This window comes from Trifolium pratense, linkage group LG2 (assembly GCF_020283565.1).
Source record: "Trifolium pratense cultivar HEN17-A07 linkage group LG2, ARS_RC_1.1, whole genome shotgun sequence".
NCBI classification, from domain to species: domain Eukaryota; kingdom Viridiplantae; phylum Streptophyta; class Magnoliopsida; order Fabales; family Fabaceae; genus Trifolium; species Trifolium pratense.
The window spans coordinates 20004440-20028210 of NC_060060.1; the positions used below are offsets into that span (position 1 = coordinate 20004440).

The window sequence follows — 23771 nt, forward strand, 5'->3', positions numbered from 1 at the left end:
AAGATGAAATAGGAGATATGTTGGAAGTATATATGAACGATATGATAGTAATATCTTCAGAGGAAGGCCAACACGAGACTTGCTTATTTGCGGTGTTCAACAAGGTGAGAAAATATAATATGAGACTTAACCTAGAAAAATGTACTATTGGTATCAAAGTAGGGAAATTTATCGGTTTCTATCTCAAAAAAAGGAATTGCAGACTAGTGCGATACTATCCTCAAAATGAAAACACCGTCTTTAAAGGAATGAACCATGTAGCTCAACTAAATGCTCACAACACTGAACAAATCTATATCATGTTTTGCTCAACACACTCTTCCATTCTACAACCTCGTGAGAAAAAGAGGTAGCCTTTGATAGTGTTGAAGTATCAAGAAAGAGAGAAAATTCATAATGAAAGAAAGAATGAAAAGAGTAAAATGATTCATTGAATGAATGATTATTGATTACAATGATCTTATATGTACATGTGCTAAGCTAAGCTAGAATCTAAAGAGGAAAAAATAAGTTCTAACTAACACTAACAAGTTAGTTACAAGTTTGTTATAACCAACTTGATTAATTACTTAAGCTATAAGTCATGTCATTTGGATTTTAACAAATAGAAAGTTGATTGTGAAGATGCCTTCACTCAAATTAGAGAATTGGAAAATCTAATCTAACATTACTACAATTTGCTACAATATTATAATTTTTTTGACCTATTATTAATTTATATTCCTCTACATAAGTATTTTTAAAGAACAAAGTAGTATAATCTAATATAGTCAATAATCTTTTTAAAATAGTCAGATAAATTACTACTAGTATTTGAGAATCTCTTACTAAATCCGGATTGGTTTGGTTCTTTTGACACGTCACATTTATCTCTGTTGTGTTGTGTTGTGTTGTGTTGCTACAGAGATGTCGACGACGGTGTTTCCTTCCTCAACATTCCGACCACCGTCCATCCGCTGCTCCAACGACCGCCAGGCGCTTTTTAACCGCATCGCTCCTGTCTATGATAACGTGCGCCACTCTTCTCTCGCTATCTCTCTCTCTTGTTGTTTTCTCTTCTCATTCTTACCTTTCGTTAATTTTGTTATAGCTGAATGATTTGCTGAGCTTAGGTCAGCACCGAATTTGGAAGCGAATGGCAGTTTCATGGACTCAGTATGTATTTCTCTATTCTTCACTTCACTTTCCTTCAAAACATTACTACTAAATTTTTACTAGCTTTTATTATTAATTAATTAATAATAATGAAAATGTGATTAATTTGATTGTTTTTTTGTGTGAATTTTGGGAACAGAGCAAAAATGGGTGATCGTGTGTTGGATGTGTGCTGTGGAAGTGGTGATTTAGCTTTTCTCTTGTCCAACAAAGTTGCCTCCAATGGCAAGGTTCTCTCTATCACTCTGCTTGGTTTGGTAAAATATACCAAATAACTAATAAGCTAGTTTATAGTCAATAAATGGTAAGTTAGCTAATTGAATGCGCAGTGTTTGATTAAATTAGCAAATAAGCTAGTTTATAGAGAATAAATGATAAGTTAGCTAATTGAATGCATAGTGTTTGATGATTAAATTCGCAGTTGAACTACCTTATAAGTATGAAATGATATAAAATAAATATATTTAATTTTTTTTTTCAATAAAGATAGTAGGGGTAAAATTGAGAGAAAATGATAAACTATAAGCTATTTGAAGAAGCTTATCAGAAAAAAGTTATAAGCTAGTAAAATAAGCTACAAGCTCGTGAGAAAATGAAGGTTACCAAACAAGTTATTTTTAGTCATACGAGCTTATAACTATAAGTTATCAGCTATAAACTTGCTTATTGTGCTAGCCCATTAGTGTTTGTTTTAGGATTTTTCAAATGTGATAGATCGTTAAGTAGAATATTGATGCTTCATTTCGAGGACATCAAGATTCAGTGGTAATAGGTCTTTTGTATTTGTGATGAGAATGGCCAATTTGCCAGAGCTAGAATTCTTTGTCAATCTCTTGAGGGGAAGGAAGGGGAGGAGGCTCTAGAGGCCTTTTATTTGTTTTCAATTGGGTTAGATAACTTGGTTTAATGAATCCTAAATTTTGAGCTTTATGTAAGTCTGTGAAGATAGTGCATGCAATTTTTGTTTTTCCATTTTTCAACACTTCGGTAGAGTTCACTTCATAAGATGCTATTAGGCTAATGTAGTAGCTCGCACTTTAGTAGGAGTGACTATCTTTATGGTTTTTTTATGACGTTCCCCAATTGTATTACATGTTTTATTAGCAGTCCTATGCAGTAACCTTTCTTCTTTTGAAAAAAAGCATGCTAGTCTGCAAGTGAAATTATCATTCTTAGATAGTATAAGACTGCTAGTTGCCTAGTTGTATGGATAAATTTTTGTTAAAGACTCATTTGTCCCTAACAAAATATGCGCGATCAAATTTAGTTCCTTAAGAAAATCCCTGAAATTGTTCTTGAATCTTGAGAATTACAAACGAGGAGGGTCAAATTAGTCATTCCCTTTATCTTCATCCAAAAATCACTGTTAACTGTCAATGCGTACCTATGAACTAATGCTATTTTGTAAATTGATTAACACAATGTCTACAATGAACTAATGCCACTTTGTAAATTGATTAACATGTGTGATTTTTCAGGCCGAATCAGTCCCTATTTGCATTCCTCTAAGACAACCAAATTAGTCCCTATAATTTTCAGCTGAATTTAGTCCCTCACTCTTCTTTACATTTAAGTCTTCAATCTTCAAAATCTAACCTCCCATTAGAGGACCTTGCTGCGGGTGTAAGTGTGATTCATTTATGAACTCTTCATGGCCTTGATGTGTGGTCTGTGAGAGTCTGTTGCGACTGTTTCCTGTCTTTTCCATATGGCAATGCAATGTTTTGTGAATTTTTTAAAATTATTTATAGCATAAAAGCAATTTACAACTAATCAAATGTTCAAGAGACATTAACATGGTACCAAAAATGACAACCTATCCTTGCTCGATTGAAGTTTACATTATCTGGAGGTTTTAATTGGCCATGTATTTATGGATGAACATTGTGTTTACATATGAATTACTCAAGTTTTTGTGGTGAAATGACTGTTTCATGAATGTTTTGGGCTGCAGGTGATTGGTCTTGATTTCTCAAAGGAACAGTTAATGGTCGCCTCATCACGGTCGTTTTCAAAGAATTGCTTCAAGAATATTGAGTGAGCACGGGTAACTTTTGCAGTATACTGCTGACATTAGATTTGATAACAGCTTGAAAGTATTTATAAAAGAGAAAAATGCTCTGTCCACATTTAATCATTCATTATTTTCCACGTTCTTTTTTATATATATAATGCTAAAACAGTAATTATAGCGAACGGTACTTTTGTGATCAACTTGTATCTTAGTATCATACTATCATTGGTGATAATATAATATAGTACAAAGATCTTAATCCTTTGTTGCATCGTAGGTGGGTTGAAGGCGATGCTCTTGACTTACCATTTGCTGATAATTACTTTGATGCAATCACTATGGGCTATGGTCTACGAAATGTTGTTGATAAGCGTAAAGCCATGCAGGAAATTTTACGAGTGCTTAAACCTGGTAGCTTTTCATCTCTACTTGATAATATATTGATTGGTGTTCATATAAAATTTGACACATGCTATGCTTTCTTTTTGCTTTCCAGGTTCCAATGTGTCGATCCTTGACTTCAATAAAAGCAATGAGCTACTAACTTCTTCAATTACGGTATACCCTAGCAATATTTATGCTTCGTACTGCTTAAGTTTAGAGAAAAATAGCCTATTCAAAGAAAAGTTTACTGGCCATTGTGTATTTATATAGTAAATTAAATTATAATAACAATTTTCATTACCTTGCTTTTGTCTCTTTTTTTTATTTTTCTCTTATGGTGTGAACGGAAGGCTAACCCTGCATTTTTTTCTCCTGCTAGGAGTGGATGATTGACAATATTGTTGTCCCTGCTGCCTCTGTTTATGGCCTTTCAGAAGACTACAGATATCTCAAGAGGTCAATAAGAGAATTTTTAACAGGTTTGTTTGTTTTCAATTGAAAGGCATTTATCTGATCACTCTTTTAATTGAAGATGCTTGGTTATATTCTCAAAAAGTTTTTTTTGGTAGGGTTGTTCTATTGTGTTACCTTACCTCCCTGTCTTCTCTGCACCTGAGAGATAATGAGAAACCTATTTTGTTAAGTGAGTCATAGCTAGTGATATTGAGTACCGAAAAGATGTTGTGAGTTATTGGTACTCTTGTTTGATACAGAGAGCTTGAGAGGATGGTAGCTCTCACCGAATAAATAACTGTCATCATGAAAAACACTAGTCTTGCATTGAAAAGAGATTAGGCCTAAAAATATTTGCATAAGTAGGAGGCGTCATTCGTCTTCTAAGCCGATGTTGTAAAGATGAGGTAGGCCCAATTTGAAAACCTAAGATGGTATCAGATTATCCAAGACCCATTGGGCCACCCACTTTTGGGTACCTCAGGTCACACTCTAGAGGCACAGTCTTGCATTTGTGTGTGAAGGGTGTGTATTGAGTTCCCTGCATTGTTTGAGATATGATATGAAATTGTGTTTGTAAGTAGGACGCGTCATTGACTTTATATGCTGATTTTATAAGCATGGTTTAAGCTGAATTTAAAAACTTAATAGTAGCAAAACTCAGCGTAAAGGCATGTACCCACACGTCAAATAAAAACCCCAAATATTTGTTAGTAATTTCATTTCACTGTTATAAGAGTGAGAGGAGTTTCAGTACACACTTGGCTAAAACTGCTTGGCAAAGACATCGGGAAAATAAGCTATATCATGTTTGTTGATATTAGAACTTTGTCATGCTGATCACCTAATTTAATAATCCTCCTATGATGCAGGGAAGGAATTGGAGAAACTTGCTTTAGAAGTAGGATTTTCTACGGCCCGACATTATGAGATTGGTGGAGGCCTCATGGGGTGCTTGGTAGCCAAAAATTAGATTAGTTAAGGGATCATCTTTGTGTACCAATAGATTCCCACCACCATTTTTTTTTTCTGGTGTGGACTGTGTTCAAGCTGTATAAATATAAACTATGCTGCTAATTCAAATGCGCGCAGCTCTTTTATTGCCTAAAGTTCTTCTGTTAAATAATTTTATTTGCAACGTCATGTTTTTATATTACTTCATAGTATCTTTCTCAAATGATGGTACTGTCATGATTGTTCAAAATTGGAAACTTGTAATTATGAGTTGCTACATATAAGATCAATTCTAAATTCTATAGGAAGTTGTTAATCATGGAACTATACGGTTTACATTGTTTGCGTCCCATAATTGAAATATTAATTGATCGGATACATTGTTAGCAACCTTCAATATCATAGTTCTGAGCCAAGCCAATTTACTTGCGGTGCGACAGACTTGCTGTGTGCAATGATTTTCTTTTCTCTACATTTTAATGGTCACCTGGGATAGAAAGAGCTATGGGACATAGTAGCAACTGAATCAGCTGTTTTGGGGAGGTAAAATGGGTCACCACTTGTCTCATGGAGTTCCATGGTACTCTCATCTAAGAAGGGTGGATTAGATGGAGCAACAAGACACTCCTCATTTTCAGTTAGCATCTGTAACGTCTTTGACATAGTTGGTCGTAACGAAACGACCTCTTGGATGCATAGAAGTCCTATATGAAACACTCTTAAAATCTCATTCTTAACATCACTATTGAGGTCGTCGTGCAATGCTATATTTGGATCAAATAATTGTTCGGCAGTCCCTGACTGAAAATGCTTCCATGCCTGATGTTGCAAGAATGTATGTCAGATAAAAAATAGAAGAAAGAGTTCCTTAGTTGAACAACAATCAGAACAAAACAACTATGGAATCTGCAACTGACCACTATAATTAAGCTGTCTGAATATTCTGATGCTTTGCTCCTGTTGTTCTGTCTTCCGGTAACTATCTCTAGCAGTAATACTCCAAAACTATATACATCTGCTTTTTCTGTTAACTGACCATGAGCAAGATATTCTGGAGCCATATACCCCCTGCAGGTCCACGAATGAAAGAGTACATTATTATTGCAGATATAATACATTGTTCTTTCTTGCAAAAGAAATTTGCTCTTTATCTCTTATTTTGATTTGTTTAAAGCTGTTTTGCATTTACCAAAAAACACAATACTTACAAAGTTCCTGCAATAGCTGTACTTATGTGGCTCTTGTCTTCTTGAAAGGATCTGGCCAAACCAAAATCTGCAATTTTAGCTCGAAGCTTTGAATCCAATAGAATGTTGCTGGCTTTTATATCTCTATGAATTATCCTGATTTTGGAGTTCTCGTGAAGGTAAACTAATCCTTCAGCTGTCCCAATAATTATTTCATATCTCTTTGAAAGGTATAATTGTGGAAATATTCAGCAGAAGCTAAATATGGAAACAGGAAAAATAGGAAGGAAAGAAAGTTGAGGCTTATGTTTACGTTTAATTCTGTTCTATCAATTTATAGCATGTAGTCTACTATTTAAACTAAGCCTATATTGTTTTGTTATAACAACAAAGAGTAACAACATATATACAAAGTAGTATTATCTCATAAGTTCAATCTTTTCTTCTTAGACATATTTCTTTATACAAGTTTATTGTTCTAGCTACATTATTTTATGTTCAACTTTAGTGAGGGTGATATTTCATATCATTATTAGAAGTCAAATTTCCGCTGCGACTCCAACAATTTTCCCAACACTCTTTTCCCAATTTAGTTCTCTGCCCTTGTTTTTATCTGTCATGCATAAGAAACATTATATTTAGTTCAGATGATTTTGAATTAATAATCCCTTAATGGTCAAAGTGAGGCATGATATGTAATAGCTTAAACAAGCATGAATTAATTGTCTACATTACTACATGGGTTCAGAAAATTACCAAAAATGAAGTGATCGAGACTTCTGTTGTGCATATATTCGTAAACAAGCAGGCTTTCAGGTCCTGAACAACAGCAACCTAATAGTCTAACTAGATTCTTGTGTTCAACGCCACTAATCATGTTAACTTCGTTGTAGAAATCTGCTGCTCTATGTCTGTTATTGTAATATAACCTCTTGATAGCAATCTCTCTTCCATCAAGTAGAACTCCCTACAACAACAAAATTGTTAAGAATTGCATGATATATAAAATGGCGAGGTTATAGGTCTTTTCAGGTAAGAGAAATACTCTATAAACCGTGCCAAATCCTCCATGGCCTAACTTGTTATTGTCATTAAAAGACTCAGTAGCTTTTTCCAATGTAGAGTACTTGAAGTTCAAGCTTTTTTGTTCAAGAGTCTTTGCTAACTTTTCTGCATCATTTGATCCTGTCAACCAGAATGACCATTTGGATCAGTAAACATTCTTAATGTACTTGTTTTATGACTGCTAATGATTCCATAATTTGTTTGCAAGACAAGGTTTAGCTCTTTAAATTTTTTTGGCATTTATATCTATGATATAACTATTGATCATGAACAAATAGAGATAAGCTATAAATTCAAGTACCTCTTCTTTTCTTTTGAATGTATCTCTGTTTCCAGATATATGCTCCAATGACCACTCCAACCACTGCAACGACCACCGAACTGACTACTGCAACCACTACCACTACCACATTACCTGCACAAATCAACAAATTGGATTCATACACAAGATTTACCACTGCTAAGTTTGTTAATATTTATCAATGCAGGAAGATGCATGCTACTATAATTATTGTAGTCCACTAAAAATGGTTAAAAACTGCAATTTATTTACCTCTTGAACTCTCAGTTTCTACTTCCTTGTTAAGAAAATCAGTGTCAGAGTACCTCATGAAGCATCCGGTGTTGAGCGCTCGTCCTTCTGAGAAGGGCAAGCATCCCAATATAGAAGAAGATGCATGCTCAAGACATGCTTTGCAAGACCTAGAATCCAAGGTCCTCCAACAATCAGCCAGAACATAAGCAGATTCATTTGCTGTTCCTGATACAGAAACTTCCCCCCTAGCATACCCTTTATTGTTCGACGCATCTTGAACTACTCTCAACACTGCTTGTTTTGCCGCTGCTTGAAAATCTGAGTTCTTCTTAGTTGTGTTTGCACATACAGCTCTATCTTCAGGTCCTTTATACTCATTAAAGAAACTATAATTCCCAGACCTCATGAAACAACCGTCAAGGTAAATCCGACCAGAATTATAAGGGAAGCACTGAGGAAGAACCGTGCGCGCCTCAGCATAACACAACACACAGTCAAGTAACGAAAGATCTCCATAGCATTGTGCTAGGCCATAGTTATCATCAGGTCCTGTCCCTGTAACTGCTGTGCCGAAGCCAGTACTGCGCATCTGCTCGCTAATCTTCTCCATGGTTGCAACAAAATTTGAAACAAAGATGCTTGTGTTGTGCTCTATTTGATGGCCACATGTGATCATAACTGTCTTGGTTCTTGGTTCTGCCATTATAGTTTCTGATAGTAATACAAACTTGATGAGAAGAAGTTTGAGACATTGAGAAAAGATGAGAGGGACTGCTTTCTTCATTTTCTGAATGATCCAATCTGAATCAGTTTCTTTGGTTGGCTGACTATTCACAAGGAACTGTTGAAAAAAGAGGAGAATTTAGAATCTCTGGGTGAATTTTATCAGTAAAAATCGAACTCGGTATCTCAGATTTTACAACATATAAAATGGTTATTCTCTTATTTATGATTCTATCTATTGTTTACAATATCTATAATCCAAGTACACTAACTAGTATATTTTTTGTTGCAATCCATGAAATTTCCAAAATAACTTTTTTCATGATAGTATGAATGCAGATTATGGTTGTGTAGTTGGATCACCGATTTATCCTTGACTTCAATAAACCTATTAAAGACACCAGACCCTACTGTTGAATATTTGGCATGCTAAGAGCATTTTCAATAAGTGTGCAGGGGCGGCCTAGGCCCATGTGCGACATGGGCCGTGGCACAAGGTCTCTTAAAATCGAGGGCCTCAAAAAAAAATTTATAGGGTAGTAGTATTAGTAAGTTAGGGGGTGTAAAAATTAATTATGTATGTTAGAAACTGTTGTAAAGGCCCAACCCAACAATGTTTTCCTAACAAAAAAAAAAAAGCAGCAATAGAAGAAGCCAGCTTTTTGCGTTATGTGTTTTTGCCTTCTTTCTGCGTTCTGCGTTCGCAAGTTCTTTCACTTTCAGAACCTACGACCTGCCTCCATTAATTCACCACCAGGCCGGCGTCGACCTGCCTCCTGCCACCATCACCAGGCGACGGTTAACCACTTAACCTCCTTCCTTCTATTCTCAAAGGTAAAAACTAAATTTTACAAGTTAGGGTTTCTAAAATTTGCAATGTAAAATCACAATTTTGCTATTTTAATTGTGTTTCTCAATTCCCAATTCCCAATTCCCATCATTCTTTTTCTCCCAAAGTTAATTTTGCTATTCTAGTAATGATACCATGTTACAAGAAAGACTTAACGGCTTAGCATTGATAGCAATTGAGAATAATCTCTTGGATGACATACAATATGAAGACTTGATTGATGAATTTGCTTCAAAAAATGCAGCAAGAATGAGTCGATTTAAGTAGCAAGAGAATTTTTTTTTATAAGCAAAGTAACTATAATGTATTTTGTTGTTATTGTTAGACTATGGATCTTTTTTATGTTATTACAAGAATGATTATAATTTTATGTTATTTGCAATTTAAATCGATGATGATTTTTTTATAAAAAAAAGTTACGTTTTTTTTTTATTAAAGGCCCACTTTCATATTTCGCACAGAGCCCCAAAAAACTCAGGGACGCCACTGTAAGTGTGTAATGGATACTTGTTACAAAATTTAATCCACATAATATACATGTGGTAGAGAAGTGTTTCTCTTCCTTTGTTTCTGTTCAACTGGCCTGTGGTGTGAGTTCATATCATGTATTTAATACTCTCAATATCATTAAACATTTACTGAATTTTCCATGACTATTTCATTAGTAAATATTTTTTCATTAACTTTATTGAGCTTTGAGCTTTATATATATTTTAATTTACACAAGATTATATACAGGTTAATGGTATATTTTATTGAACATTAGCTTTGTGCATCGTTTTGGTCTCTACCATCTAATGCCTATTATTTTTTCTTATAAAACAAAATTTGTTAATTTTACAGGGATACAAAACATATCTAATTCATTTTTTTTTCTATTGATAGTTGCTCTTCTTTTCTATGCATTGTTTAAAAATGTCTGTCATCTACCAAAAAATATATTTTAATTGTATAAATTTTGAGAACTTCTTTTAATATCCCTTGTTTTGTTTTTGCGTGCCTTGTTAAATTTCCAACATACCACTGTCCGTTACTTAGGCAACGGATGATATTTGCTAGTTAGGTAGCGGATGAAGTTTTATTTTTCTTCAATTTAATCAACGTTTTAAGATTCTATGCCTCCCAGAGATTCCTTGGAAATTTTTTGAATTTTTGTCATCCGTTATTTAGGCGCCTAACTGGTGGTGTACTGTTAGACCCAGTTCACTACTTAAGTAACAAAATATGTCTATGTATAGACAATGACAGTCAAACACAAACACTTTTCATCTCCACCAACTTTTTGCTTCTACTCCAAACCCTTTCAAAAACATCAATTTCCACGAAAATCTTGTTTCCAAATTGACCTCAAAAGTCTCTCACGAACATCAAAGATATATTTATAACTAACCGACAACGGACTATGCGTCCGTTTACGTACGAAATGACAAAAACTAAAAAAAACTAAACAAAATAACAATGAAAACAAACAGAAGAAGACAAGAGAAGCCGAGTGAGTGAGGAACAAGTGAGTGAGGGGGGTTTATATAGATTTTATGTTAGCTACCCATTGGAAAGTGCAATGTCATGATCGCACAAGTGACCACTTGACAAACCTTTGACTGATGCAACAAACTTGAATATCGACCGATCACGATTTAAGTAGCGGATTTTAAATTTCTCATTTGTCTAACGTTTGCTGCTTAAGTAGCAGAAGAGAAAAAATAGAAAGTAGTAGAGCACACGAGAAGCACAGAGGACGCCAAAAGTAATATTCATACATTTTAACAAAAAAAACTTCCTATAATTTTTTCTTCAGAGTGAGCAATACGAGAAAAAAAATCATATTTTCTATATGCCAAGTCTTCTTTTTGAGCCCCCAGAAATTCGAAAAATACCTCTTTCGCTACTTAAGTAGTGAGTGCTAAAAGGGAGTAAAAATTTGAAAACACATAGTTTGCTACTTAAGTAGCGAATTCAGGGGGTGCCAAATCTGGAAAAACACAATTTGCTACCTAAGTACCGAACCTTATAAAAAGTAATATTTTTGCTCTCTCCACCTTTCTTTCACCCATATGAAAGTATTTTTATAAGATTCACTAATTAAAGTGCGAAGTCATGCATTTAAGCTTTTTTTTAAAATTTTGCACCCTTCAACCATCTCTATCTAACCAACCAGGAGAGTAAAATTGACAACCAACCAGGAGAGTAAAATTGACAACTCAAGGAGGAAAAAAGATGTTTTCTCTTCCGACCTCATGTTTCTTTTATACCGCATGAATTTCTAATTTTGCCCTTGCAAAAAAATTTCGATTTGTAGAAACCGAAGTTTTCTTTTGCCTTGAAAACAAATCTCGGTTTCTAAAAACCAAAATTTACTTTGAATTTGCACTAGAAAAAATTTGATTTCTGCGCACCGAATTTTTCTGGAAGGGAGAAAAAGAAGAATTCCTATTTGCTTTGCAAAAGTAGTTGGGCCATGACCATTCGTGTAAGCCCAACCTCCATAAACCCTAATTCGGTGTTCACTATAAATCCAAATCTATTGCCTCTCTTTCTAAGCAACAACTTTTCTTTCACCCCCTTTGCTTAGTCTTCAGTCAAATTCAGTTTTAGGGTTCTTACAGTTTGACGCTATAAAGCCTGAAAGCTTAACAAGTTTGGATTTAGATTCTCTTCATTTTTGTCCTCTTGTGTCATAATAACTAAGAGAGAAGAAAAGTGAATGAACACGAGGGAAAAAAATGAAGAAAATCTATATTCAACAAGTTTGCGTCCTTTTTGAAGTGTTTTTTCTGCACTTTGATTTGATATTTGTGCTATGAATGTTTTCTTTTGATTTTTTTTTGTTTGTTTGCTGTGACGATACAATTTGTGGTTTAAGTTTCTGATCTGAGTTCTCTCAGAAGTTGATTACAAACCCTTGGCTGTCTGAGCACAATTAATTACCTCAATTCTATGAAAATCAGAGTTTTGATTACCTAAAAAATTATCTTTTTAACTTCTGGTTTTTTCTCATTGATTTTTACTTGTTCTGCTAGTTGTTTATAATCTTGTTGGCTTATGATGATAATTGAATTATCTTAGCGGATTTCAGTGAGATTTCTATCAATGATCTTATTGTTACACACACTGAGGCCAATGTTTAATTTTTCATTGTATGTTTTATGTTCTAGTTGTGTTGATTACTAAGTTTTTACTTTGTCAATTTTTATGTTAATTGGTGCAATGATGTGATGAAAACACATAAGTGTTTTTGGGCAGTGGACATTACCATCAGGTTTTGCCGTGAGCCTTTTTTATAAACGACTTCTCCTTCCACTGAGCACTATATTGATATTTACAGTCATTTTTTTTTTTTTATCACTGAAATAATTGTTGTCTATTAATTGCTTATTGCTTGCATTTTCATGGTGTCTTTTATAGGTACTTTTTGCATCTATTACAATTTCGAAGGAATTTACAACAGCTGTTACTTTTATGCCAAGTAGTATGTCTATTAATACAACTAATGGTTTGGATTAATTTATAAGTATGTTTTTTCTATGAAATTATGTTAACATATGTTTTACAAAATAGAGAAGCCCCAACATCAGATGGATCGACCACATTCTTATTTGGTTGGCTTCCTTGTTTGTGAGACACATGGTAGTTAGGGAAACAACATGCTTATAACGACTTCTCCTTCCACTTAGCACTGTATCAAAACTAATATTAACTGCCATTTTGCTTGTCCAGGTGAAATAGTAATTGTCTATAATTTGCTTATTACTTTGCATTTTCATGGATTTTTTTTATCATCAAATCTATTACAATGTTGGAGGCATTTACAATAGTAACCGGTTTTGTGTGAAACAGTCTGTTCTATTTATACATTCATAGAATTTGATACTTTTGTCTGAAGAAACTTTTAAAAGAGCTTTGAATTTGCTATGAGATTGAGTTGTTTTGGATTCAAAATGTTTCTATGAACCCAAAATTAAATATTCAATTAAGTAACTTTCAGAAGATACAAGAAGTACTCTGCACGACTGCACCTACTAGTTCGTAAGTATCTTGATAAATGGTGGTTTTAACTCATTTTAAAATCTCAAAATGAGGAAGTCTGAAAAATCTAAGGCATGAAACCTACAAGACCTAAGATGATAACTTTCTCATATAAAAAGCGGCGACACATTTAAGAAGGTTATCATTTTTTACAAAGCTACAAGACCTAAGATCATAACTCTTTTGATTAGATTTACGGTGTAGAAACAACATGCAAAAACACTCAACTAGATCATAAACAACTATATACAACTAGTTTTCTTCTAATTTCTTAAACTACAAATCACTCAACTAGATCATATTATCTGTGATTCAATTGAAGGTTAGATTTGATTGAGATGATATGAGATATTGCACACTATTCCAAAATAGCCCTTCTTTTGTCCCACAATAATTGCTGTATTTGAAAAAGAAAGATAAATAAAAGAAAGAGAATAATATATATGGGTATTTTGAAGAATAATAAATTAAAATTGAGGGTACAATTTCAAAAAAAAAGTGTAATGGTCTATTGAAAGTCTCTTTGATATGCAAGTATTGAAAAGAACAATTCAAGATAGAACAACACAACAAAATTTAAGATATTAAACAAATGTTATCATATACGATGTTTCGTTGACAATGAGTTATTTTGATATTTTAGACAATTTGTGTAGGGACAAAAAATTGTATTGTGATTTAATGAGGAACAAAATTTTTATTGTTTGTCTAGTTTCTTGGCCCTTAAGTTGTCCAATCCTATAAATAGTTTTAAAATCAAACACAATACAACTGAAGTTGTTTGTCTAGTCCTATTATATGTATAATTTTAATAAGTTTCGAAAACTAGCTGAGTTTTTAGTCGACTAGTCCTATTATATGTATAATAATTTTAACAAGTTTCGAAAACTAGCTGAGTTTCAAAAGTTATATAACTTAATTGGGTGAGTTAGAAATACATCAAGGGGATACAAAAGACATAAGAGAAAAAGTGGCAAAGAAGGAATTTCCCACAAAAAAATTCAAATTTAAACAACAAACAAAGATTGGATATTCAGTTTTCACATTTCTCTTATATAGGAGAATCTTGGGCTGTTTTAGGGAGTCAATTTTCAATTGAGAAAAACACTGCCTAAAACAGAAATACATTCGCACGCTAACCAGTGATGGAGCCAGAAACTTTGAGAAGTGGGGGCAATACTTAACAAAATAAAAATACAATATTAAAAATATAACCTATTATTTTTAATATGTATACACTAATATGTATCGTAAATATCTTTTTTAGTTTTATTATTCCAAACATTACCAAAATTAAATAAGTGTTTCAAAAATATATTAACAATAATTTTTTTTAATTAATCCTTTGATTCTCGGGAGAAGGAGTCATTCGGTTGCGATGTAACTAAAGTCTGACTAATAATTGTTCCGCCATTTTTTATTTTATTGTTATTATTTGAAGGCAAATGCTAATAAGTGCCATAGAGATATTTATTAAGAAACTAAATATAAAAAAAATCCTTTAAAAAAGTGTGTATTCTAACACCTTAAAAGTAAAAAAAAAATCTTTTCAAGAGAAAATCCTCTTCTATTTTCTTTTTTAGATTCTTAATAATGGATACTTGTTAGCAATACCCTTATTTAAAATGTAAAAAAGAAAATTGTGCAAAAATATCAACTTTTAGATATTAAATTTTACACAAGTACGTTGTTGTGGTAATAATTAATTTTTTTTGACAAATCTAAGCATTGCAAGTCCCAGGCACATGCACATATTACATAGTAGTAGTAGCAAATTCAAACTGAAGTGGGGGCTCCAGCCCACACAGCCATATACATGGCTCCGTCCCTGACGCTAACACACAAAACACACAATGATACATTTCTTATATGGCTATAAATCTCGATTGATGTTTGAAGGGCACTAAAAATAACACATTTGATCAATCGTAAGCATCTTAACCGAAGAATCTATGTAAGATCTAATCCATGTCCTAGATTATCCATTGGATTCATTATGTTGGAGCGAAAAATTACACCAATGTCAACAAGTCCCTAAATTTTCTGCAGATCAAAGCAACTAGGACTCAATATCCGATATAATAACAGACTAATCCGACCGACACAAATTTCATTATCCATTAGTGGAAATATAGACTGACTCAACATAAAAAATGAAACCGGAAATATTCAAACTTTCACGACTAAATCAACCCATGTGAAAGTTAAGCTAACAATGTTTTATGAGATAGAAGGAGTAATCTTAATTGAATATGAGAGAGTAATTTGAAACAAAATGTGAAACTTGAATCTCTGATTAATTCCTAGAATCTAGTACTAGTATATTTTAAGAAAATTTATAACACCTCTTTGACTACCGGAAGTGGCACTTGCCCTCCAATAAGGTGGATAACATAAAGAGCACATTCCGCCAGAGTTGCACCGACCTGTGACCTGTCCCATTATGCCAACCCCACCCGCGTGCTACAATACAATACAACAAACACGGTCTTAGTAAACTTAATTCTATTCGATAAAATTAAGCTATAAGCTAGCCGATAATTAATAGTTGATAGTTGGTAGTTTATAGCTGAAAAGCTAGTAGAATAAAATTAAAGTGTTTAACAAATTTAGTTGTCGTAAGTTTAAAATGACATAAAAGTATAGGGTTAGTGAGTTTTTTTTTTTGGTAAGTGTTAGTGGGTAGTTATTATAATATTTTTTTAAAAAATAAAATAATATGGGTAAATATGAAATAAAATGTAAAAAGCTATAAGCTCATATGCTACTTGAAATAACATCTCAAAAAATGTTATAAGCTAGTTAGAGAAGCTCGTTGTCAAACACTTTACATTTTTATCAAATAAGCTTATAAGCTAGTCCAATAAGCTATAACTATAAGCTAGCTTATTGGACTTACCAAACAGTGCCTAAATATGTCTCCAATTTAGGGTTATTCTAATTCTGAAATTTTCAGCCATAACTAAAATATAGTAAGTGTAATCATGATATTAAATTTAAGTCGTTAATGATTTCACTAAAGACAAATCATTCGAAATAATGCAAGTTTAATTTTTGGTAAAAATAATTTATAATCAAAATTTATTTATCTCGTAGCAAAATTCTGAGTTATAGAGCCTAATTCCTCTCGAAATTGAGAAGATTAGGGTTAACAATAAAAAAGAAAATTAAATCTAGCACGTGTAAACCACCTTCTCACTTATAATACCACAAATAAAGATATCTTTAATTTTCTGATAGGGCCTTGCTTTCTTCATAACCACATAAACTATCCCTATAATTTTTGTTAGAATAATTGTCTGATTAGTACTTCTAATAGTGAGTGCTTTGGTGGCACACTGTTATTTGTCTGTAACATAGATAATAGTTACATAATAAATGGTGTAATAACAATCACCTTTGTGTATTTTCAGTTAGTTAACTACTTTTTCTGTTTTATATTACAAGTGTTTTCTTCATAAATTATTAATATTTTAGTATGTTTATGTTTAACCTTATTAAAATGATCGACCTTATCCTTAATTATCAAACTTATAATTACGGCTAGATTATGCAATTGCTGGAAAAGGAGTTTGCGGATTAAAAACTATAAAGCTAATGTTAAATTATGTTATCCTTGAAACGATTTTTTTTTCCCCATCAACGCCCACCAAAACAGAATATATAAGACAAGAATCTAATTAAGTCTAACCATATGTTTATTCCATTAATAATCTTACATTAATCACAGCAAGTCAGTTAAATTTTAGAATCTCTATAACATTACCGATTTACCATCAATCATACACTAATCATTGTTGGCACAACAAAGAGACTTCCCATGCTAATATACCATTATATATTCATGTTTATAAGGAATTATAAACATATAAGGGACAATAAAAACCACAATTCAATTTTGTTAACCATAGTCGATCTTCAAACTAATTAAAATAATCTTTTAAATTAAACTTCCTCCGTTTCAAAATACTTGATTTTTTAGAAAATTTTATTTTTTTCAAATTACTTGTCTTTTTGATAATTTATGTTATATTTTGTCTATTATACTCTTCTTATGTTAAATCTTTTTATTTTAAATCTTTTTATTGTATTTTTTTACTAAACTTCTTTGTATAATTTTTTTATTGTTTTTGTTTTGCTTTAAAAAAAAGTTTGTTTTTTTTTAAAAAAAAATTAATATATAACATATTAAATTTATTGGAAAGAGAAAGCGTGTGCAAAAAAAAAACATTGGTGAATTAAAATAAGGATATAACAAAAAAATAAGGTGCAAAAATACACTTTCTTAATTTCTTATTTTTTTTTCTTTTAAAAAGATAAGTAATTTGAAACGGAGGGAATATATAAAATGTTACCATAACGGCTAAAAAGGCCTAGTCCACTTACCTCATAAGCATCCCAACAAGGAAGCTCACATTGAAAGGATCATTCAACCCAATAATGAATCCATCATCAAACATTTTTAGCGTGCCTACTTCGGACACGAATAAAACTTAACACATAATTTCATATTGAATGACATTCAATATCGGCACCAAAACAAAGATGGAGACAATGCTCCGAACGGAGGTGAAAGCCACCAGCTTTGTAGGTCGAGGTCTAGTTCCGAACATACCTAGTATACACTAAGATCCATTGCCTTGCTTGAAACGGCAAAGTCACATCTTCCTCAATGTACATGGAAATAAATTTGACTGGTAAATGATCTCGACCGTTGATGAAAATCAAACAATTAAGATTTCAATATTTCATTTGTAAAAATTACAACACAAGCCAGCAGTGACGGAGCCAGAAATTTTGAATAGAGGGGGCACTATATATACTATATTTCATTTTTATAGTATAAAAATACAACATAAATGTTCTCTACCGCCATATTTTAAAAATAATGCATGACTTTCTCATTTTCAATCTCAATAAAAAACATCTCTATGTTCCCTTGAACATAGTCCATTTGATAGGAATATTGTAATATGCAAGGGTCAGAGTTCGAACCATGAACGCCCCAATTATTCACCTTAATAGGCGAAATTTTAGTCATTAGACTGCTTGACAAAAAAACATCTCTCTCAAATGATCCCTTATGCAATTTCACAACTCATTCTTGATAATCTTCGTAGCAGAGAAAACTCTTTCAACTATTATAGTTGCCACAATATGTTTTTTTGTCTCAACTAATTTTATTCAAAGATCACTAATCTCCTATAATTCTGAAAATACATCTTGAGAGCATACACCCCTCCCCTTTAATTTTCAAGGGGGTGTTTGTATCATTCTAGAGTGAATTTGTTAAAGGTTCATGCTAATAAGTGTTACTGAAATTCTAAACAGAATAAAAAAGTTGATTTTTTTATTGGAAATAACATTTTTTTATTTTGAAAAAACTAACTACATATATTCTAAAATAAATTTATCATATATTGTTCCTTATTAGTGTCACATAGAGACTATTTAACATTTTCCTTTGTTAAATTGTTGTTTGTTTTAATAAAAGATTCTTTTAATTGTATTTTAAAGAGGTACTACTATCACGTGTGTGTTTGTGTAGTTGATACTTGCTGGAGTGGATTGTAACTTTAGACTCACATAGCAACTTTTTATTAGATGATAAATGGATCATATTTTTTTTGGTACAATAGATAAAATAGAAGGGAACAAAAGAAAAAAAAAGAAAAAGCAAGAAAATTAGGCTCTAGGGTAAGCCACCCTTAGAGCATCAGACAAGAGTAGATCTTTCAAATCATTGGGCGGAGCTTCCCACATGGTAAGCTTCGAGTCATTAGTCGAGCCCAACTTAGCGAAAAAGTCAGCACAAGCATTTCCTTCCCTCAAAGTGTGAGATAAAGAAACTTCCCAATGTAATTTAAGAAGATCTTGTATGTTAGCTATAACAGCAGCATAGCAGTGGTAGCTATTATACCCTTTGAGAACTAGATCCAACACAGTTTGTGAGTCAGAATAGCAAAAAAGATGGTTGTAGCCGGATGCTCTCGCAATCTTGAGCCCATGATAAAGAGCCATAAGCTCAGCTAAAATCACATTAGCAATACCCAAGAAACCACTAAAACCAATTATCCATTCACCACTTCCTTTTCGGATAAGGCCACCAAAGCCGGCCCTTCCCGGACTACCTAGACAACTACCATCCACATTTAGGACCATGCAATTGGTCCGACAAGGGTGCCATGAAGTCAGTTTAGGAGGGATATTAATAAGAGTCTTATGCAAACACGCCCTAATAAGGTTAGCAAGTTTATGAGATTCAGCCACAATGCGGAACAACTGAATATTTTCATTACCAACACAAACAATATTTCTAGCCCTCCAATTCCACCAAAGACCAGCCAGAAAAATGGGAGCTTCATTTCCACTAGAATAATTACGCATCCAAACCTCTGGGTCAGAAGAATGAAAGAAAGCAGCAGATTGAAAACCCAAGGAATTCCAAATTCTTTTAGCAGTATTACAATCTCGCATGCAATGTAGAATGGTTTCCTCACTAGTAGAACATCTCGGGCAGATATCATAAGGTGCTAGATTCCGACGACGAAGCAAAGATAGGGTGGGAATCGCATGATGGCAAACACACCAGATGAAAAACTTAATTTTCTCAGGAGCAGCAAGTTTCCAAATCCAAGACCAAGAAGCATTGTTATGATCAGATCCTCGTTGTTGGCGCAGCCAGTTATAACCAGATGCCACAGAATAAACACCATTCAAATCATGGTTCCAAATAAAACAATCTGTTGTGCCATTATTAAGAGTAAGATGATTATTCATAACTAGATCAATAATGTTAGGCGGCAAAATTGTGTATAAAATATTTAAATTCCAGCCATCATTTATGAAAATATCTCTGACTCGGAGATGGCTATCTTGTATTGCCACATAATTCACTTTTCTACACAAAGGTTCCTTCAACAGCCAAGGAGAATACCAAAGAGAAGAATTACCATCGCCGATACGATATTGATACCCGTCTTGAAGAGCGAGTTTAGCTTTTGAGATAGAGTTCCAAATGGGGGAACCATAACTTCTTGGAGTGCTGAAAAAAATCTTGTTGCTGAGATATTTATCTTGAATCATAAGAACCCAAGGTTTATTGGAATTCTGTTGGATATCCCAAACAAGCTTGCCCAACATAGCGGTATTAGTTTCCCTAGCAAGTCTCACACCAAGCCCTCCATCTTTCTTAGTTTGTGTAATCGACTGCCAACCAACCAAATGAATTCCATTATTAGAGTTACCCTTCCAAATGAAGTTCCTGGTCAATTGATCAATTTGAGAGCAAATTGATGAGGGGAGCCAACTGATTTGCATGTAATAAGTAGGGATGGAATTCAACACCGATTTGGCTAAAGTAACACGGCCTGGTTTGTTGAGGAATTTGTTCTTCCAAGAAGCTAATCTACTGTTCAACTTGTCCAAAATAAAATGATAATCATCCTTCCGAACTCTACCAGTGATCATTGGGAAGCCTAGGTATTTACCTAATGCATTAGTACTACGAATACCGGAGAGAGAAGTAAGCTTATCCATTTTCCTTCTAGGCACACCCTTAGAAAAAAGAGCCCGAGATTTAGCACAATTGATCTTTAGTCCCGAAGCTTTGCTAAAGTTGTTGAACAAGTTAGCCATAATCCTTCCTTGACTACACGTAGCCTTAGAGAAGAGAAGAACGTCATCTGCGAAAAAGAGGTGAGAAAATCTAGGCCCATTTTTAGAAATTTGAATGGGTTTCCAAGAATTATTTTGCACAGCCTCAGAGATAGCCAAAGACAACTTCTCCATACAAAGAACAAAGAGGTATGGGGAGAGGGGATCGCCCTGCCTTAAACCTCTAGTTGGAGAGAAACTGGGAAGTCTCTGACCATTCCAAATCAAAGATAAGGTAGATGAACACACGCAATGCATAATCAACTTTATAGTCAAAGGTGGGAAACCGAAATCATGTAAGCAAGACCTAAGATAATTCCAATCCACATTATCATATGCTTTCTCAAGGTCGATCTTATAAGCAACATCTCCTTTCTTAGATTTGGACTTGTTCATATTATAAATAACTTCTTGAAGAATGATGGCATTATCACTCGTCCCCCTACCAGGGAGAAAACTACTTTGAAATGGGCCAACAATACTATCCAGCATAGGTCTCAATCTATTTACTAAAATCTTAGTAATAAGTTTATAAAGAGTGTTACACAGGCTTATCGGTCTAAAGTCCTTAAAGTGTTTCGGACAGTCCTCTTTCGGGATCAAACAAATGAGAGTTTCAGCCAAAGAGGGATTAAACTGACCTGTAGCAAAAGCCTCGCTGACCATATCACAAATATCGTTTCCTAGAATATGCCAATATTGACGGAAGAAAACACCTTGAAACCCATCTGGTCCGGGAGCTTTAAGAGGATGCATTTGATTTAAAGCAATGAACACCTCCTCTTTAGAAACATGATGGAGTAAGGTCTGCACCTGTTCCGCATCTAACTTAGGTACAACAGCCACATCAAAGGAGCAATGCGGAGAATTATTGGGAGGGGCGAATAAATTTTTGAAAAATTTTTTGGCCTCTTCTTGGAGGATTGTATCATCTGTGCACCAAGCGCCGCATGGGAGTGTGATACCATGAATTTTATTTCGTTTCCGTCGAATGACTGTTTGAGCATGAAAGAACTTGGTGTTTCTGTCTCCAAATTTAATCCATTTTTCTCGTGATTTTTGGAACCAAAGTAATTCTTCCTGATAAAGGACGTCATCCAGTTCCTTCTGAAGTTGCTGCTCTAGGAGAATAAGGCGAGTAGAATCCACTCTCTCCATGACTCGTTGAATACCATTCAGCCTATTTTCAAGTTTCCTCTTCTTCTTAAAGATATTACCAAAAACTTCTTTATTAAAAAGGATGGAGTCTTCCCTAATAGTGTTGAGGCCAGCAATTGGAAGACCTCGCTCTCTAGTCCAAGCATTTTTAACCAGTTGTTCATAGTCAGAGTGACTTATCCACGCCGCTTCAAATCGAAAAGGTCTAGCTCCTCTAGCAATAGGTAACCCGCCACACCGTAAAAGAATAGGATTATGGTCAGAATTAACTCTACATAAAGTTTCCAAGAAGGCTTCAGGAAAATTAAGTCTCCAAGTAACATTAGCCATGCCTCTATCTAATTTTTTAGAGATACTTCTCTGCCCTCTACAATTTCTATGCCATGTAAATTTTCCTCCAACACTGTTGAGGTCTAAAAGATTGCAGTGATTCATAACCGAACTCAAGCCAGCAGCCCTATTTGGATGGAAATTACCACCTCTTTGTTCCCCCGGCGCTATAATCTCATTAAAATCCCCCATAATGCACCAGGGACCTAAAATATCATTATTCAAATTACACAGATAATTCCAATAGTTCATTCTACTGGATGGCGTAGGACTGGCGTAAATGCCGGTGAAAAACCATTTATTGTTACCTGTAGCTATGCTAATAGTAATAGTGTTCAAATAAACATCCACAACATGAACATCAAAATTAACCCCAATCTGTTTAAGAATCCAAACCCCTCCAGACTGACCTTGAGCATCAACCACAGCCACCTCACTATAATTTTGGGAATTCCAGAAAGACTTCATATTACAGTAGGGTGAATGGGTTTCTATAACAATAAAAAAAGTAGGGTGATACTTACTTATCAATTCTTTCAAGTACCTTTTAGTCTTGGGGTTATTGGCACCCCTCACATTCCAGGAAAGAATACTTACATCTTGGAACATAATCATTTAAACTATGCAGAAGTGAAAATTCTTAGCCTTATAGAAGCTAATTGTCCATGGAATCATCCTCCAATAGTTGGGTTTCTGGTACCATTGTTTCTTCCTCTTCATTAGATGAAATTTGAATTTCTCTGTTAATTCCATCTTGGCCATTAGCATCCTCTTGGACCTTGCCCTTCCCACCAGAATTGGTATTCACCACCATAAGAATAGGGCCACCTATTACCGTCGCCGAATTTCCTTTAGCCGTTGAGTTCCCCGGCGTCGGAGAAGGGGTCGAATTAGGCAAAGCTTGGCGTGACATTATTGTTACGGGAGGAGAGTCTGTGTTCCTGCCACTTGAATTGCCTTGGGCTGGAACTCTTAATTTTGAAGTTTGGCCCACGTCATGCTTTCTTTTCTTTGGCTTCCTCCAAAGTCTTGGTGGCTTATGTTCCAAGCCCATCTGGAATTGGGCTTCTCCATGTTGAGAAGACCCAATAACAACTTCCTTTCCCTTTGACTTAAAAGGATCCATTAACTGCTCTTTATTACTCATTGATGGTTCTTTATTGTTATTACCATTTATATTCATCTGACTCATCCCCTTATTGGCTGGTGTGTTCCGTTTTTTCCTAGTCACCACCATCCATTTCCCATGAATATCTGATTGAACGTTATGCTCCTTAATTT

At 34.0% G+C, this 23771-nt stretch overlaps 2 protein-coding genes and 2 non-coding genes across 4 annotated transcripts; 3 read left to right on the forward strand and 1 right to left on the reverse strand.

Moving 5' to 3' along the window:
• The first annotated feature begins 827 nt into the window (after positions 1–827).
• Positions 828–5149, forward strand: LOC123906871 (2-phytyl-1,4-beta-naphthoquinone methyltransferase, chloroplastic). Its single transcript, XM_045956886.1, has 8 exons — positions 828–1011; positions 1091–1155; positions 1295–1385; positions 3110–3192; positions 3447–3580; positions 3666–3727; positions 3933–4032; positions 4879–5149. Exons 1-8 carry the CDS (start codon positions 907–909, stop codon positions 4977–4979), a joined length of 741 nt encoding a protein of 246 aa, XP_045812842.1. The 5' UTR covers positions 828–906; the 3' UTR covers positions 4980–5149.
• Positions 5150–8914, reverse strand: LOC123906870 (cysteine-rich receptor-like protein kinase 2). The gene is made up of 8 exons (XM_045956885.1): positions 7766–8914; positions 7514–7627; positions 7193–7332; positions 6904–7114; positions 6730–6760; positions 6169–6372; positions 5878–6028; positions 5150–5779 (listed from the first exon to the last, which is right to left on the reverse strand). Exons 1-8 carry the CDS (start codon positions 8529–8531, stop codon positions 5444–5446), a joined length of 1953 nt encoding a protein of 650 aa, XP_045812841.1. The 5' UTR covers positions 8532–8914; the 3' UTR covers positions 5150–5443.
• A 3442-nt stretch (positions 8915–12356) lies between these two features.
• Positions 12357–12440, forward strand: LOC123912037. Its single transcript, XR_006810895.1, has one exon. It is a non-coding gene; the product is annotated as a small nucleolar RNA R11/Z151 (small nucleolar RNA).
• An 81-nt stretch (positions 12441–12521) lies between these two features.
• Positions 12522–12629, forward strand: LOC123912038. Its single transcript, XR_006810896.1, has one exon. It is a non-coding gene; the product is annotated as a small nucleolar RNA Z152/R70/R12 (small nucleolar RNA).
• Positions 12630–23771: the final 11142 nt, after the last annotated feature.